Source organism: Xyrauchen texanus, chromosome 7, assembly GCF_025860055.1.
Source record: "Xyrauchen texanus isolate HMW12.3.18 chromosome 7, RBS_HiC_50CHRs, whole genome shotgun sequence".
NCBI lineage: Eukaryota > Metazoa > Chordata > Actinopteri > Cypriniformes > Catostomidae > Xyrauchen > Xyrauchen texanus.
This window is the reverse complement of record NC_068282.1, coordinates 41,241,614-41,257,252: the sequence shown is the minus strand read 5'-3', so window position 1 is coordinate 41,257,252 and position 15,639 is coordinate 41,241,614. Positions and strand designations below refer to the sequence as shown.

Sequence of the window (15,639 nt, the reverse complement as noted above, 5' to 3'; positions counted from 1 at the left end):
CGCTGCCCTTCAGGTCTACCGCTGCGAACCAATCTAGATGCCGGACGCCAGATAGAATTTGTTTCTGGGTAAGCGTTTTGAACGGGAGTTTGGACAAGGTCCGATTGAAAACTCGCAGGTCCAAGATCGGTCGTATGCCGCCGCCTTTCTTGGGTACAACGAGTAAGGGCTGTAGAAACCCTTCTTCGTTTCGGTCGGAGGGACAGGCTCTATCGCGTCCTTGATTAGAAGGGAGGCGATTTCCTCAGCGCAGGGAGTGGGCATGTTCGCCGTGCACTGCGGAGGAACGAACGCCCACGATGGGGGCGGAGACCTGGCAAACTGAATTGCGTAACCGAGTCGGATGGTCCAGTGCAGCCACCGTGGACGAGCTGGGCAGTGAAAGCCATGCCTCTAAGCTCCGTGCTAGGGGCACCAAGGGACGCAGTATTTTGGACGTACCCGGCGGGGCTTCGCAGCGGTGCGGAACAGGTAACGCGGCGTCGGGAGGCGCTGTGGTGTCCCGAGGCTCTGGTGCTGAGAATAAACTCAAAGCACTTACCTTGTTCCGCGCACCCGGCAGGGGGCGGGTTTGTGACTGAGGAGGAGGTCTGATGCTGGCATCATCTGGACTCGTCTGAACCGGCCAGCCGGGGAACAGTCGTGGGGCTGAGGGCGGAAGCACCGCATCCTGGGCGCCGAGACTGTTGAGGCCTGAAAGCAAAGTGCCGTGAGAATGGCATTTGTGGGCCAGGTGACCCAGAGGTAAAGGAAATAGCTCTTTTATTGAGAATTTGGGTACCGCAGCCCCCGTCAGGGAGTGCGGCAAATGAAAAAACAAAAGATTCTCCTCCCGGCCCTCCACCGGGGGACGGAGTGGTCTTACCACCTCCGGAGCTAACATCTCGTCCTCTGGGTCCGCTGTCTCAGGGACGCTTGGGAGCCTTCCGGGTCCTCGAAGGGGTCCGTGAGGCAGGGGGCGTACGCTTCCTGCGGTTTGCTCGACGCTGGGGCTGAGAGCTGGGCCCAGGTTGGGGCGGAGCAGAAGGTCTTCTGGCCGCGGGAGGACGCCCTCGGCGAGCAGGTGGGGCCTGGGCCGTGGCCGCAAGCTTGCGGCGCGGCATGATGTGCGAAATGGCCTCCGTCTGCTTCTTCACCAGAGAGAACTGCTGGGCAAAGTCCTCTACGGTGTTGCCGAAGAGGCCGAACTGGGAGACAGGGGCGTTGAGGAAGCGAGTCTTGTCAGCTTCACGCATCTCAACCAAGTCCAGCCATTGCTGACGTTCCTGGACCACCAGAGTGGCCATCGCCTGCCCGAGTCCCTGCGCTGTGACCTTCGTTGCTCTCAGGGCGAGGTCGGTCGCTGAGCGCAGTTCCTGCAGCGTGTCGGGATCAGGGCCACCCCCGTGCATGTTGCAAAGTGCCTTAGCTTGGTGGACCTGCAGGAGAGCCATGGCATGCAGGGCGGAAGCGGCGCGTCCGGTAGCGCTGTAGGCCTTCGCAGTGAGCGAGGATGTTGCTCTACAGGACTGGGAAGGGAGTACAGGGCGGCCCCGCCAGGTGGTAGTGCTTCCGGGACATAAGTGGAGCGCAACAGCTCTATCCACCTGGGGGATCTCCGTGTACCCGTGGCACGCTCCGCCGTCGAGGGGTGGCAGGTGGCGGTGCGACGAGTGGAGAGGGGTGCTCTCCACGAAGACGTCAGCTCATCATGCACCTCCGGGAAGAAAGGAACCGGGGGGGGCGAGGCTGTGAGCGGCGCCCCACGCCCAAGAACCAATCGTCCAGCCGTGATGGCTGTGGGGAGGATGGAGGGTTCCAATCTAGGCCCACGTTGTTGGCTGCCCGGGAAAGCATATCGGACATCTGTGCGTCGGCCTCCTCCTGGGCGTGCAAGCCCGAAGGCGGCAGCCCAGAGGAGCCCTCAGCATTAGAGCCCACGCCCTCCGATGTCGCGGCGAACTCATCTGCTTCCATCGCAAGAGGGTAGGCAGACTGGCTGTGAGGCGAGTCGCCGCCACCTCGAGCGGGGACGGGAGTCAACGAGCGTCCGAGGGGGCGTACCCGGCGGAGCTGCACCCGCTGCCATCCCCGAATCGCCTCCATCGCCAGCCGCATCGTCCTCAATCGGTTGTAAGCAAGCCGCGACCGCAACGTTGTCATGGTCATGTTCTCGCAATGAGAACATGAACCATCCACAAATGCAGCCTCAGTGTGATCACTGCCCAGACACACGAGACAACACCTGTGGCCGTCGGAAGCGGAGAGTACTCTACCGCATCCAGGAACAACACAGGGGCGGAAAGGCATCTTTATAAAGACGCGTCCTTAAAAGGACGTTCAAAGCCGCTGCGTTTTTTGCTCTTTTAGAGGAAATTACTCTTTTAAATAAAATCACTCTTTTATGACTTTTCACACTTTTTTAACTCTTGAGAGATCTTTCTTATCTGCCACTGTCGATGCGCTCAGGGGCAGGAAGTGCACAGCCGTGCAAACAAGAGAAAGCCGCTGTTGTGCGCTGCAGAATCCAACAGCATGCAGCAGAGGATAGCAGGAACTCGGTGTGTAAAACGCAGCAGTCTGCAAACACGACCATCGGCTCCGAAGAAATTTTCTGAATGAACTCCTGTATTTGCGCCGCTTAAATACCCGTATGTCCGGGGGCGGGACATGCAAATACTGGTTGCCAACTCTCATTGGCCTTTTTTCATAGTTCAGAGGTGAATATCGGCGCTCAAGAGAGACCCCTAGTGTCGCTTCTCTGACACAACGTGGAGAGAGCGACAGAAGGGGAACATATATTGCTCCAACTGTGCAAAAAACAACTGTGAATTGGTTTTCAACATATCATTGTAACAGGAAATTTTAACAGCACATTATTTTGTGTTGTAAAGAGATGCTAAGCATTCGTTCATCAACAGGGACACAAACACATTCACACACAGTAAAGAGGACAGGGGGATCTGGGAAAATAGGGAGTAAAATTAGGGATCAAAATCTCAAATATTCACTATATATTCACTATTAAAAAACTTACGACCACAACTGTTCAACATAAAAACCATCTAGTACAACATGCCCCTTACTACAATCAGATACAGGTATATTTATGCATTGTGCATATTAAAAAAAAAGTTTTTAAATGGTGGTTTGCAAGCAGGAAGCCTTGGAATGTACCCAGACCAATGTACGGCCATCTTATGGTGTCGTATCACAATGAAACAAGACATTTTGGGACATTAATTCTTAAAAGAATGGAAACATGAAAACTCTTTCTTACGTGGAACACAAAAGGAGATGTTTTAATGAATATCACAGCCCGTCTTTTCAATGCAATGACAGTGGACAGTTCCTCACTTCAATGGCACTTTTTTCAAATGTTTTTAAATGCCTTCAGAAGACCTGGAATATGATACACAAGTCACATGGTTACTTTTATGATACTTTTGGGTCCTTATGTACTTTAAAGTGAGTCAATACAGCCACTGTATTGCAAAGACACTTCATTAAAGTATCTGCTTTTATGTTACGCATAAGAAAGAAAGTCATATGGATTTGGAAACAACATGAGGTTGAATTTTATTTCTGGTTGCAACGTTCCTTTAAAAGAGGCATTTGTAAGATGCATGGGGCCAAACACTACATCTCTAGGGTGCATCCTTGGAAACTATGGTGTAGAATGCTATGGAGCAAACATTCATACAGCCCATACTTACAAGACTCTTATAGGTGACCATGCCCTACCAAAACAAAGAAAAACATAACTAAAACATTAGTCATTGGAAATAGATGGTTTTGTCTGACCAAATGCCCAGTTGGCAAAACAAAAAAAGAAGAATTGTGAAAGTATTGTGTAAGAAAAGAAAAAATAAACCAACAGAAAAGACATGGTAGTGAATTAAACATATGCTTAAAGATAGCAACAAACCTGTGCATGAACGAGTGCATCGTTAAAGAGGATGAACCAATTGACAGAAAAACGTCCTGAGTTCTGAAGAGTCAAATCTTTATTACTGCTCTCACAGATCAGCCGACGAGACGGCTTCCGCAGAGAGTCCTTTGAATTGAATTAAAAACAAGTTTTAAGAAATAATTCAGCTAAAAAATTTAGAACATTTTAGTTATAGTCATTTGCCTTTCCACTGTTATTCACTGACAATCTCGGGTTTTAGACACATTAGGTTGGACACAGTAGGTTTCAAGTCTCTGACGCCAAATGGCATTAGTTCTCATGATTCATGAGGCTGATCACAACAGAAATTTTGTAAAAAGTGATATTGCAAATTAGATTTTAGTGCTGTGGCAGAGGGAAAGATTATAAGTCAATAATGGTTTAAATTTGGGTCTGCTCCTCACACAACACTATCATATGGCTTCAGAAGACCCAGACCCAGACTTCAGAAAGCCATATGGATTACTTTTATGGTGGGTTCTTTCTGGATTCTTTCTGGAGCTTGACAGTCTTGGCCATCTTCTTTACACATAATACTGAGGCGGAATGTCACAAGGGTGTGTAAGTAATGTCAACATTTTCATTTTTGGGTGAACTGTTCCTTTAATTAATTAATTAAAAAAGTTCTCTCTCCTCCACATTCCAAATTACGATTCCATTTACAACCTCCTGACCACTAAATTAAAAGTGTTTGCTCAACAGGGAGAACACCTGACCGTCTGTTGCACATTGGACTGACAGCCACCTGACAGCTAAAGTGCCTGTGAGACCCTGAGGCAGACATAATGTGACTCACGGTCATCTTTCCAGGAAAGGTCTTCCAGAAGTTGAGTGTGAACTCTGCTTCCTTCCTCCTCCTCTTCAGATGAAGAGCCATTGACTCATATTTGGAGCAGGCATCTTGCAGCCTCTGATAATCCACTGAGTTCTGTCACACAAGCATAGATGTGTGGTTCATGTAGTGATGGACATTGAGAATGTTGGGTAATTATGTTGGGAGCCTAATATATTTTGTTTTTTTGACCGATGCATCGCAACTGTCAAAGATGTACATCTAGTGCATGTTTGCATAGAAAAAGTATTTAAAAACAGTGCAGAGGAACACAAAAACATGTCTAATGTAAACGGCCCAAAAGGCTGGTCGCCTTTCATGATGGCCACCATGTTGAGATCACATTTCCAGTCGGATACCCATCACTTCATTTCCGTGGCCCCTGTATCATCTGACACTTTTAGATAGGGAGTAACTGAATCAAGAGTGACACATATGCTTAAGAATAGGGTATTTCTACAATGAAATTGGTAAGTTAGGGTCTTTTGATTTCCACGATGCTGAAAACACAGACTGAATGCTGGAATCCAGTTATAAAAATGTAATTAAACTATAAAACTATAAAATTTAGAATGTCACAGAATTTGACATATTTAGGGGTAAAAATAATGTTTGAATGCACAATAAAAAATGCTGTAAGCGATTTTAGCGTTCCGAAGCTTTCGCGTGACTGAGCTGTTGAATTAGCCACGCCCCCTCATTCCAAAACCACACCCTCCAAAGATAATTTTGAGACCAAAACTGAGCAAAGAAAATCAGCATTGTTTGTTTCTGTGGCTGTCAAATTCAACAGTGGCCCAATTGTGCCCTCAACTGACAAACATTATGAATCATAGCCTCAATTATCCACTTCAAATACAACGCTTTGACAATGAGCAAAATTATTGACAGGTGAAAAGCATCAATGTCCGCAAACAAATATTTGTTTGCAATTTACAAAGTCTACAACTGTCACAGAGACCGGTGAGATATCTCAGGACACTTATTTCACTTGCAGCACCTATAATCAAATCAAAATCATAATATGTCCTAGTGTGATTATTAAACTGCAAAAGGCTGCACGCTTTTGAAAATGAATGTGTGAAGCTCAGTGCTGGGTAGTTGCATACACAGATCTGACACGAGCCATCATCATGTGCACTCTGTGTGTGTGTGTGTGTGTGTGTGTGTGTGTGTGTGTGTGTGTGTGTGTGTAGATGACAGAGAGCAAAGTACACTTTCGCACAGCACATATAGACTATTCAGTATATTTATTTAATTAAATCACAGCCTTTTGTGGTTTAATAATCACACTGGGCCATGTAACAAGCTGCATATCCAAAGTTGAGAAACTCAAAAAGTCAAAAACACAGAAACTGAAAGTGCTTTACTCAGTTTTCTGCCTAAATAAAAGCAAATGTTGAAAATGAATTGTTCTATTTTCCTTTGATTAAAGTTTTAATGAATTCATTATATTAGAGACCATTTTCATGATGAAATTGAATCAAAAAGAAAAAAGGAAACTAATTTGGAGAAAAATAATACCCTAGTAAGTGAAAACGTTTTGCCCCCCACCAACAGGTGGCAGTATAAAGTTCAATACTCTGTTATATCAATCAGCAAAGCTTAAACAAAAACTTACTTAGTGCACCTTGAAATACAACATGGTTTTATGCTGTAACTATAAAATTAGAAAAGGTTAATGAGAAAGAATCATTTTTAATGAGCATTTAATGAGTACAACAATGAGGATGATAAAATGTAGATGTGTAACTATTTTTCCAGTCGGTGTTTGTGAGTGTATTTACACACCATTTCATAGCATGTAGCCAGTTTGAGCAGCAGTCTTCCATATTCATGCAAGTGTTTTAAGGGCAGGTTAAAGAGATGAGCCAGATTGTCAGCTAAGGGCAAACCCTCTTCAGAGCATTCCGACAACCTCTGAACAACCTCCGCCCCTTTCCCAAACACATCGCTTCAAACAGACAGACAGAGAGAGAGAGAGAGAGAGAGAGAGAGAAGAGAAAGAGAGAGAATTTTACTATAAATGGCCAAATTTTATCTTAAATTCTGTTAAAATCAACATCCACAAAACTTTTTTCAACAACTCACTGGCAAGGTTTGACAAGGGCCTGAAATCCTCCCATGACTAAAAGATCACCAAATGCAGTACAGTACCTGCATAAAATAATAAGACAGAAATACAATGGAAGGAATGAAATTACTACGGTGAAACAGAACAGATTTGAAGTGGAGGGGGCAAACTTTATATTTGTTAAGCTTAAAGGTGTCAAGTAAAAATAACTTAAAAATACATCACGAAATACTGTTTAAACCTGTACTCTTTTTTTTTTTTATTTGTAATGCTGCATCTGGTCTTTTTTAGCACAATGATCCATTCGGTGTGAACTAGAGGTCGGCCGATACCATAACTAAGGTAGTGGAAAAGGCTGATAACCGATTTATCAGCCGCTAGTATTTTTTTTATTGATTTATAGAATCGTAAAAACAAATCTCAGTCTTTCCTTACTATGACGGGCACAGACATAGAGCCTACAAAAGTCCAAAATGAATAAAATCCCAAATCTCAATAATGACAGGAACGTATGAAGGTTTGGTGCATAACGTGGGACTTTTAAATATAAACATGCCCAAAATACATCAAGGACTCTTATTTTGAAAAGATGGAGACTTGGCTCTGTTACAATGCTCTGTGTGTTAGTATTTACCAAATTAAGCTTTTTATGGCCTATATATTAACCAGATTTAATAAGGAATAAAGTTTATTATTATTCACAAGTTGTACTGTAGAACTAAGCCATTCTTACTGTAAACTCCTCCAGCACCAGCCACAAAGGAACACAAGAGAATAATACAAATACAACTATCGGCACGATTTATCGCTAAAACTGATATATCGGTCTACCTCTATGGTGAAATGTGCACATTTCTGAATGAGCTGTTTTTGCAACTTAGTTTCAATAAATGGTTTGGGCTGAATAGGGAGGGAGCTTTGTGTCTAACATTTAAGTATGAGTACATAGTAAGCCAAACTGTATTTCAAAGAGCAGGTTAAATCCTGTTTTTCATGATATGTCCTTAATAATAAACATGGGGTGAAGAAAAAGAGCCAAAAGCACTTATTCTATCTGATGAGGTCATCAATGAAGTAATCTCCACACTTCAAATTCTTTAATTGTCTGTGTGTGCACTGTATACTTGCTCTGAATATGTGGCCAGGAACAGATGTGCGTCGTCAAGAAGAACAAGACCTCTGATATCGCGCGAGCGCCGCAGGATAGAGCTCAGAGAGGCAGAGTTTTGACCTGTTAGCTGAGACAGTCGACCTAATCGTCCAATCAGATTCTGCAGCAGCCCTGCAGAGGACTGGCCGAGGGTGGAGCTTAAAGAGTCTAAAAGAAATGAAAAGTTAATTTAAGGACTAAAATTCCAAATAATCAATCAGTCTCAAAGGATATTCTTATTTTTTTCATTGAAACCAAGGACGAGATTTAAAAAGACTGAGAACTTACTGATGTGGTGGTAATGCAAACAATATAATTATGGTTGCTATATAGTTGGTCTTGCAATGCTATTACAGAGATACGGCCCCTTTTACACCTGATGTGAACATCTATCGGGGGGTGATAAAACATAAAAAGTGGTCACTAGAGACACACTTGAAACGTATAGAAATTATAACCCCCGTTAATAACGATCTGTCTCAGTGGACCACTTGTGAACCGATTACCTGAGATGGATGATAAAAATCAGGTGTAAACACAGCTAATAAGGCATCAGTCATGGACTGTCACACACCACAGAGTACACGCACGGTCATACCCAGTTTAAGCAATGGTTGGAGCAGGAGACTCTTGATATGGCTGAGTTTGCAGTAGTATTTTCTCTCTGCAGCCGCAAGCTCATGTAGACTGGCAATAAAATCCATTACATTACAGTCCGCCAACGTGGCGCAAGTCTGTCCACCCGCACACACACTGCTCAAATAGCCCAGCTATCACACACACAGAATAAAGAGTGAAATAACAGAATTAACAAACAGTCAAAGTGCATAATTCAGAGTCAGAGATCAGAATAGTAAACAATAGTGTTCAAAATACTCCCAAAGTACTCATGTGAAAGGATGCTGAATATGATGAAAGTTTGCTCACATTCATACAAAAGGGGAGCAGCACAGGTTGCTGTGTATACTCCCCTGTTTGCTCCTCTCCCATCTGCTCCACCTCCTCTTTCACCTGCTGCCCACTGTAGTACAGGATTGGCTGCATGCAATCTCCGTCAGCCAATAGGAGAGTGTGCTGTTGCCCCGCCCCTATATCCCACACACGAATCCCCTCTGACAGCTGCAAGAAAACAGAAGGAGACAAATAGAGTAAACTATCAAACTGTATACATGTGTGTACACTTGTGTTTTTCCAGCATTTTAAACCTGGACATACTTGGAAAAATGTCCTTAGATATTGGATGAATGTAACTGAGCCATCTTTTGGGAATATTCTCATAGGGAAAAGTGTTTTATGATTTAAAAAAAAAAAAAATGTTTTATTTAAAAATGCTAAATGTTTATTTTTAGGGTTAAGGTGTGAGATAATTCAGAGGTAAGTGGCCACTAGTGGCACCAAACGGAATTGCAAAAATAATAATTGTTTTCAAAAGAGGTTTCCTTAACACTCCACCCATTTTCCATTGGACAGCCACACAGGTAGCCCCGCCCCAAAATCACACCATTGGTTCAGAAGTTGACATGTCAGACCACTCAAACAAAAAGATCAATGTTAAAACCACTAGTGTTAACATTTTTGGGAGAAACCAACCTACCACTGGCTTACTTATATTTGTCCTTGCACAATTTTACTCTGACTTAAATGGCATTTAATTTTAGTCAACAAAAATAACGTATTTTAGCTGCCAACAATGTGTAAAATGAAAAAAAACATTTGTCAACCTGTAACAGACCAAACTTTAATATTCAAATATTTAAAAAATGTACAGTATAGATATTAAATTATGTAAACATGTATCAAAAATATGATTGATCAGCATAAGTAATATGAGTTACTGAAAAGTGTCCAGAAAACCTGATATAGTCCTGAATAGCATATTAACAGAAATGTACTTTTCCATTAAGGGCAACCCCCTGGATTTGATTTTCAGGGGCGTTTTTTACGTTTATGAAGGCTTTTATTTTCTTCTAAACACACAATTATACTGTCATTCATTTATTCAGATACTTCAGTTTATTTTTTTTAATCTGAATAATTAGACTGAGAATATATTTCTTCCTTCCCACAAAATTACTATCAAATCAAATTTTATGTAATAATGTTTATTACTATTTCAGATAAATAAAATTTAAAGAAAAAAACTGGGGTATCACCGGTGTAGTTCGATTATTTAATTGCATAAATAAATGTTTGCTGAAAAGGCCCTGAAATAACAATAATTCAATATATAATTATTAAATAATTAACCTTTTTGTGAAATGGGGAAATCTCTAACATACTATGAATGAATTTGACTAAATTATTTTGGATTTTGAATCAATGAATTCTAGAAAACAAAAAAACACAATGTTCGTCAACAGTGTATTCCAATTAAAAGCGTTTTTCTTTTTCTCATTTTGTCTTCGTTATCGATGACAAAATCAAAAACCCTTCGACCTCTGTCAGTAATTCCACTGATTCAATTAACACTGGATAGAAGAAAGTATGTATATGAAAGTCTGTGGTATGTCTTCATTTAGAGAGTGGTAGAGAGGAATATTCAGCTAAAGTATGGGGACAAAATTGTTCCAAAAAGTTTGCTAAATCTAACTAAACCACTCATTGGGGACATCTGTGGACATCCTGAAAAGAAAAAATATCCTATCCTATCCTATGCAACTATTAACGAATTAATAATATTATAATAAAACAAGTAATGAAATGCAATCATTTTCATGGTAAATATATAATAAATTCACTAGTGTAGTAAAAAAACCAAAAACATTTATTATCAATATGTTTATGTGAGGATTGATCGTCTCGATACAACATTAGTATCTAAAGTATTAATACTTTAGGATAAGTATGGCCATCAATATATTTTAGTTAGTGTGTATACCTTGGTTAAATTGGGGATGGAGGTGGGTGATTCCATGTGTCCCAGCTGTCCAGAAGTGTTACAGCCCCAGGAGAACACCTGCCACTCACACACACACACACACACACACACACACACACACACACACACACACACACACACACACACACACACACACACACACACACACTACATGAGTATCCCACTGAAATGGACTCACCTCCTAATAACAAAGGCACAGATATGCAGGTAAAGTGTCACCTGTGATTGTGCGGTGAGGGCAAGAGAATGATGAGCACCTGCAGCCACTCTCAGCACCTCTTTACCATTCATACTGTTAATACAGACGGGCTGCCCTCTAGAAAGAGTGAGAAACAAATGAAGAGATTTTCACTATAACATCTTAAATTCTAATGCATCTAATAAGTCTGTCCTCACTGTAGAAGGGCACATCAGTCTTTTAAAGCTTTCAATTTAACATAACTCATAAAACTTGACTTCATAATACAGCTCAGCCAGACTGTAAACTTAGGTCAGGGTTGTTCAGTCCTTCTACTGGAAACCTAGTTTTAAGCCTGCATAAATGGCTGTGATTGACAAGTGAACAAAACACCTGGATTAGGCAGTTTAGGTGTGTTTAGGTTGCTGACATATATCATGTATTTTCAATATCAAGATTTTAGGTTAAAACTTAGTAATATATACATATAGTATATATAGTAATTTATAAAGTGTATATTTCAGGTGCCATTAAAGTTTTTACCACTTTAATAACCCTTTGTCTTTTTGCAGTTCAGTTAAATTAATCGAATATAATTTTTAAAAGTAAAAATATTCCATTAATTTATATAGTTAAAAGAGTTTAATGCATGTAGAAAAAATAGAGCTGTCAATTATTTATTTAATTGCCGGTATGTCATTTAATTTAATTATTCTTTTCTTATATAATTCATAGACAAAGTTAATCCAAAGTAAATAAGTAGGGCTGTCAATCGATTTACATTTTTAATCAAATGTGTTACATTATATGCAGATTAATTAATCTAATTAATTGCATATTAATATTGCTGAAAAAGGCCCTCAAATAATTTATAATTCAATAATTAGAACTATAATATATGTTTTAATATAATTTAAATAATTAAAATTAGTGATGCACCAAAATTGAAATTCTGGGCCGAAACCGAAACTGAAAATTCAGGATGCACTTAGCCGAAAACCGAATTTAGTACCTATTTTAAAATAGTTTTTTTTTAATATAATTGTATTAATATTATACTTTTTAATTAATTTCATGAATTTAATGAATCTGAATTGAAAAACTACAAATCAATAAAATGATCACACTTTTATTGAAAGTAACACACCAAAATTGGACAGAAAAAATATTATAACAATATTAAATATATTGTTCTTTATTCAGTTCTTTAACAATCAAATTCAACAGATATTTTTTTTTTTACCAATTATCCAATAAATGTAACGTTCTAGAAAATACAAAAAGTTGAAATATGCTACACAGTCATTTTAATGATAACAACTGGCAGAACGGCAGAGAGCCTCTTTTCTGTTAATGTAAACGTATTTATACTTTAATATAAAATTATTGTGCAAAACAACAGTGCAAAACAAAGAACTAAAACCAACCCCAAACAGTAAATGACAGATGTAGCCTCAAGTGAAGAACAAAGTTTTGCAGGGCTAAACAAATTTTAATGTAATTGCTATACACAGCAAATTGAACTGCTTTCTATTTAAGTAAAAGTGTCAGGTTTCTCTTCAAGAACAAAAGTTGCTCAGCTTTCTAGCAGGAGAGACGGTTCCTCTTCTCATCAATAACATGAGATACTGCACTGAATAATCTCTCTCTCTCTCTGTGCTGGTGCTTGGGCAGATAAATACCTGCGTGCATTCCGCGCAAGCAATGGAAAGCGATCTTTGTTCATGCGCCAGTGGTCAAGAGGATTGTCACGTTCGCGTAATATGAGCGTGAAGCGATCGTCTGTGTTCCGCAACTGCTTTCGGGTCCTTGAATAACGTATAACGTGCGAGGAAGGGCATCCGGTGGAATTTCTGGTGCCCTCCTAGGGTAAGATGGTACCCTCCTAGGGAGTTGGTGCCCTACGGAGACTTTTTCGGCCAAAACAAAAAATCCCATTTTCGGTGGCCAAAATTTCAGTGCATCCCTAATTAAAATGCACAATATTATTGTGGCAGATGAGAAAAGCATTCATAAGACAATACAAAAAGAGCCTTTAGAAGCCAATCTATTCTTTACTTCCATTTTATTGAACATAAACTCTGTGCATTACAGGAACTACCTATCTCTCAGGTAGGTCCTTCAAGGTAGCCCGAAGAGGTGCGGTATCCAAGCCACATCAGTTACTTACTGGGCTACCTCAGGGATCACTGCTTGGGCCACTCCTCTTCTCTATAAACACAACATCACTGGGACTCTTACCACTGCCTCGTTGATGACACGCAACTCTACTTGTCTTTCCAGCCCAACGACACCACAGTGACTGCTCGAATCACTGCCTGCTTGGCAGACATCTCGGCCTGGATAAAGGAACACCACCTGCAATTCAAACCCAGCCAAGACCGAACTCCTCGTATTTCCAGCCAACCCTGCTGTTGAACACAACTTCACCATGCAGCTGGGTACAACTACAGTATCGCCTTCCAAAACAGTCAGAAATCTAGGGGTAACCATCGATAACAAACTAAATTTCACAGACCACATCTCAAAGACCGCAAGATCATGTAGATTTACAATCTACAATATCAGGAAGATTAGACCTTTCCACTCTGAACATGCCCCACAACTGCTTGTTCAGTCACTTGTCATAACTAGACTGGACTACTGTAACTCTCTCATTGCAGGCCTCCCTGCATGTGCAATTAGACCTCTGCAAATGATCCAGAATGCAGCAGCACGTCTGGTCTTTAATGAACCAAAGAGAGCACATGTTACGCCACTCTTTGTCTCTCTCCACTGGCTGCCGGTTGATGCATGTATCAAATTCAAGGCTCTGATGCTGGCATACAAAACAGTCACTGGGTTTGCTCCAGCATTCCTAAAATAATTTCTGCAGAGCTACACGCTCACCAGAAGTCTGTGGTCGGCTAAGGAATGTTGCCTTGTTGTACCAACACAAAGAGGCACCAAAACACTTTCCCCGACTTCATCATACCATGTTGGTAGAATGACCTTCCCAACTCCATCTGTGAAGCTGACTCACTCTCTGTCTTCAAAAAAGTTTTTTTTTTAATTTTTTTTATTAATTATACTCATTCAACTGACAGCCCTAATAAACAAGATTTAAAAAAATGTCAAATCGTTTTAGATGACCTCAGGACACCTCATGCTGATGTATGGAGTCTGACCTGGGAAGAAGGTCTCCATGTCCAAGTTGCCCTTCCTGGCCTTGCCCCCAGCTCCACACTTCTGTCTGCAGGGAAGGCAGGTGGGTGTCGGCCACAGGTACACCTCCTGAAGCAAGTGGAACAGCCCGCATGCGGGGACGGCTCGTCCGTCGCAAAAGACGAGGAGACACTGAGAAAGATAATAGAACACAACACATTTATTAGTGCGAGGAACATCAATATCCAGGGGCGTAAAAAAAAAAAAAAGGAGAACCAACATGCAAAAATACACACATGCGACCAAAGATAGCATAACAGACAACAAGGTGGACAAACCGTAAAAAAAAAAAATAAGGTTTACAATTTATTTCAACCCCTTTATGAACTCATGGGAGTTTGTTCATTGAATATGCATTAATTTGGTTCTGCCATATGAACAGAAACAAACAGAAAAGAGAAAATTCACATGAATCTTTTAACAGAAAAGATGCAGACCCTCACACTCAGCCAACACTACTCTACTCTGATACTTCTCTCTGCAAAACACACACACACACACCGCCATGCTGATTTATATTCCAGTCCCACTGGGATCCATCTGTCGCACCGGTGGGGGCAAGGAGATGAGGAAAGGTGTGTTTGTGTTGCAGGTGGCACAGAACTGACACAATCACCTTTTCTAGCCCATTTACCATGTTTTTTGAAGATTGACAATCAAACCAGGTTCAGATTGTTTCTCCAGCGCTCCCTGGGTATCCCAAAGTTTCAAGATCTAAAACAGCCCCTATATCACAATCTCTAACCCAGCTGACCAAATGTAAATTACTTTAAACACATGCAAAGTACTGCAGCAGAACGTTTTCTGAGACCTTACATAAACTTGTTTTGACTACATATTATGAAAGAAAAGAGAAAATGCACAATCAGCATTTCATAATCATCCAACTACCGTCTACACATGGACGTGCTGATATGCCTCTATGCTCATGAAACTCCAAGAGACAACACAGTCATTAAAAATATATCGTACGACACCTTTGACCATCTTCTCATGTCACTCACCCATCGCGTTATAATTAAGTTAAGCAGATTTTATAAATGGGAAGGGTGCAACTATATAAATACTAGGGATGTGAAAGAGTAGTCGAATATTTGAATATTCGTTCTGCAATAATTATTCCAATAGTAAAAATACTATTCGAATTTCACAAAGTTTTGCTTTGCTGGCCATATATACAGTGTTAAATCCTGAACACACAAACTAAAACTGGCAGTTATAACAGAATGCACTGGGTAGTGCTGTTGAGTGTGGACACAAGTTGATCACATTAGTTGACACCTCACAAGCATTTTCACATAGCAAAGGGGTGCTGTGGACTCACACCATCAACTCTTGATGAAAAATACTTTCTGTGCTCCCACACGTAAT

At 41.1% G+C, this 15,639-nt stretch overlaps 1 protein-coding gene across 1 annotated transcript in view; it reads right to left on the bottom strand.

Moving 5' to 3' along the window:
* The window catches only part of als2b (alsin Rho guanine nucleotide exchange factor ALS2 b), a 59,119-nt gene that overhangs the window by 26,117 nt on the left and 17,363 nt on the right, over positions 1-15,639 (bottom strand). Inside the window, exons 7-16 of the mRNA XM_052130404.1 lie at positions 14,232-14,400; positions 11,106-11,202; positions 10,866-10,943; positions 8,915-9,106; positions 8,586-8,757; positions 7,966-8,155; positions 6,855-6,920; positions 6,555-6,717; positions 4,728-4,859; positions 3,908-4,036 (exon numbers count right to left, since the gene is read on the bottom strand). Coding sequence (XP_051986364.1) covers positions 3,908-4,036; positions 4,728-4,859; positions 6,555-6,717; positions 6,855-6,920; positions 7,966-8,155; positions 8,586-8,757; positions 8,915-9,106; positions 10,866-10,943; positions 11,106-11,202; positions 14,232-14,400 — 1,388 coding nt within the window. The remainder of the gene's footprint in view (positions 1-3,907; positions 4,037-4,727; positions 4,860-6,554; positions 6,718-6,854; positions 6,921-7,965; positions 8,156-8,585; positions 8,758-8,914; positions 9,107-10,865; positions 10,944-11,105; positions 11,203-14,231; positions 14,401-15,639) is intronic.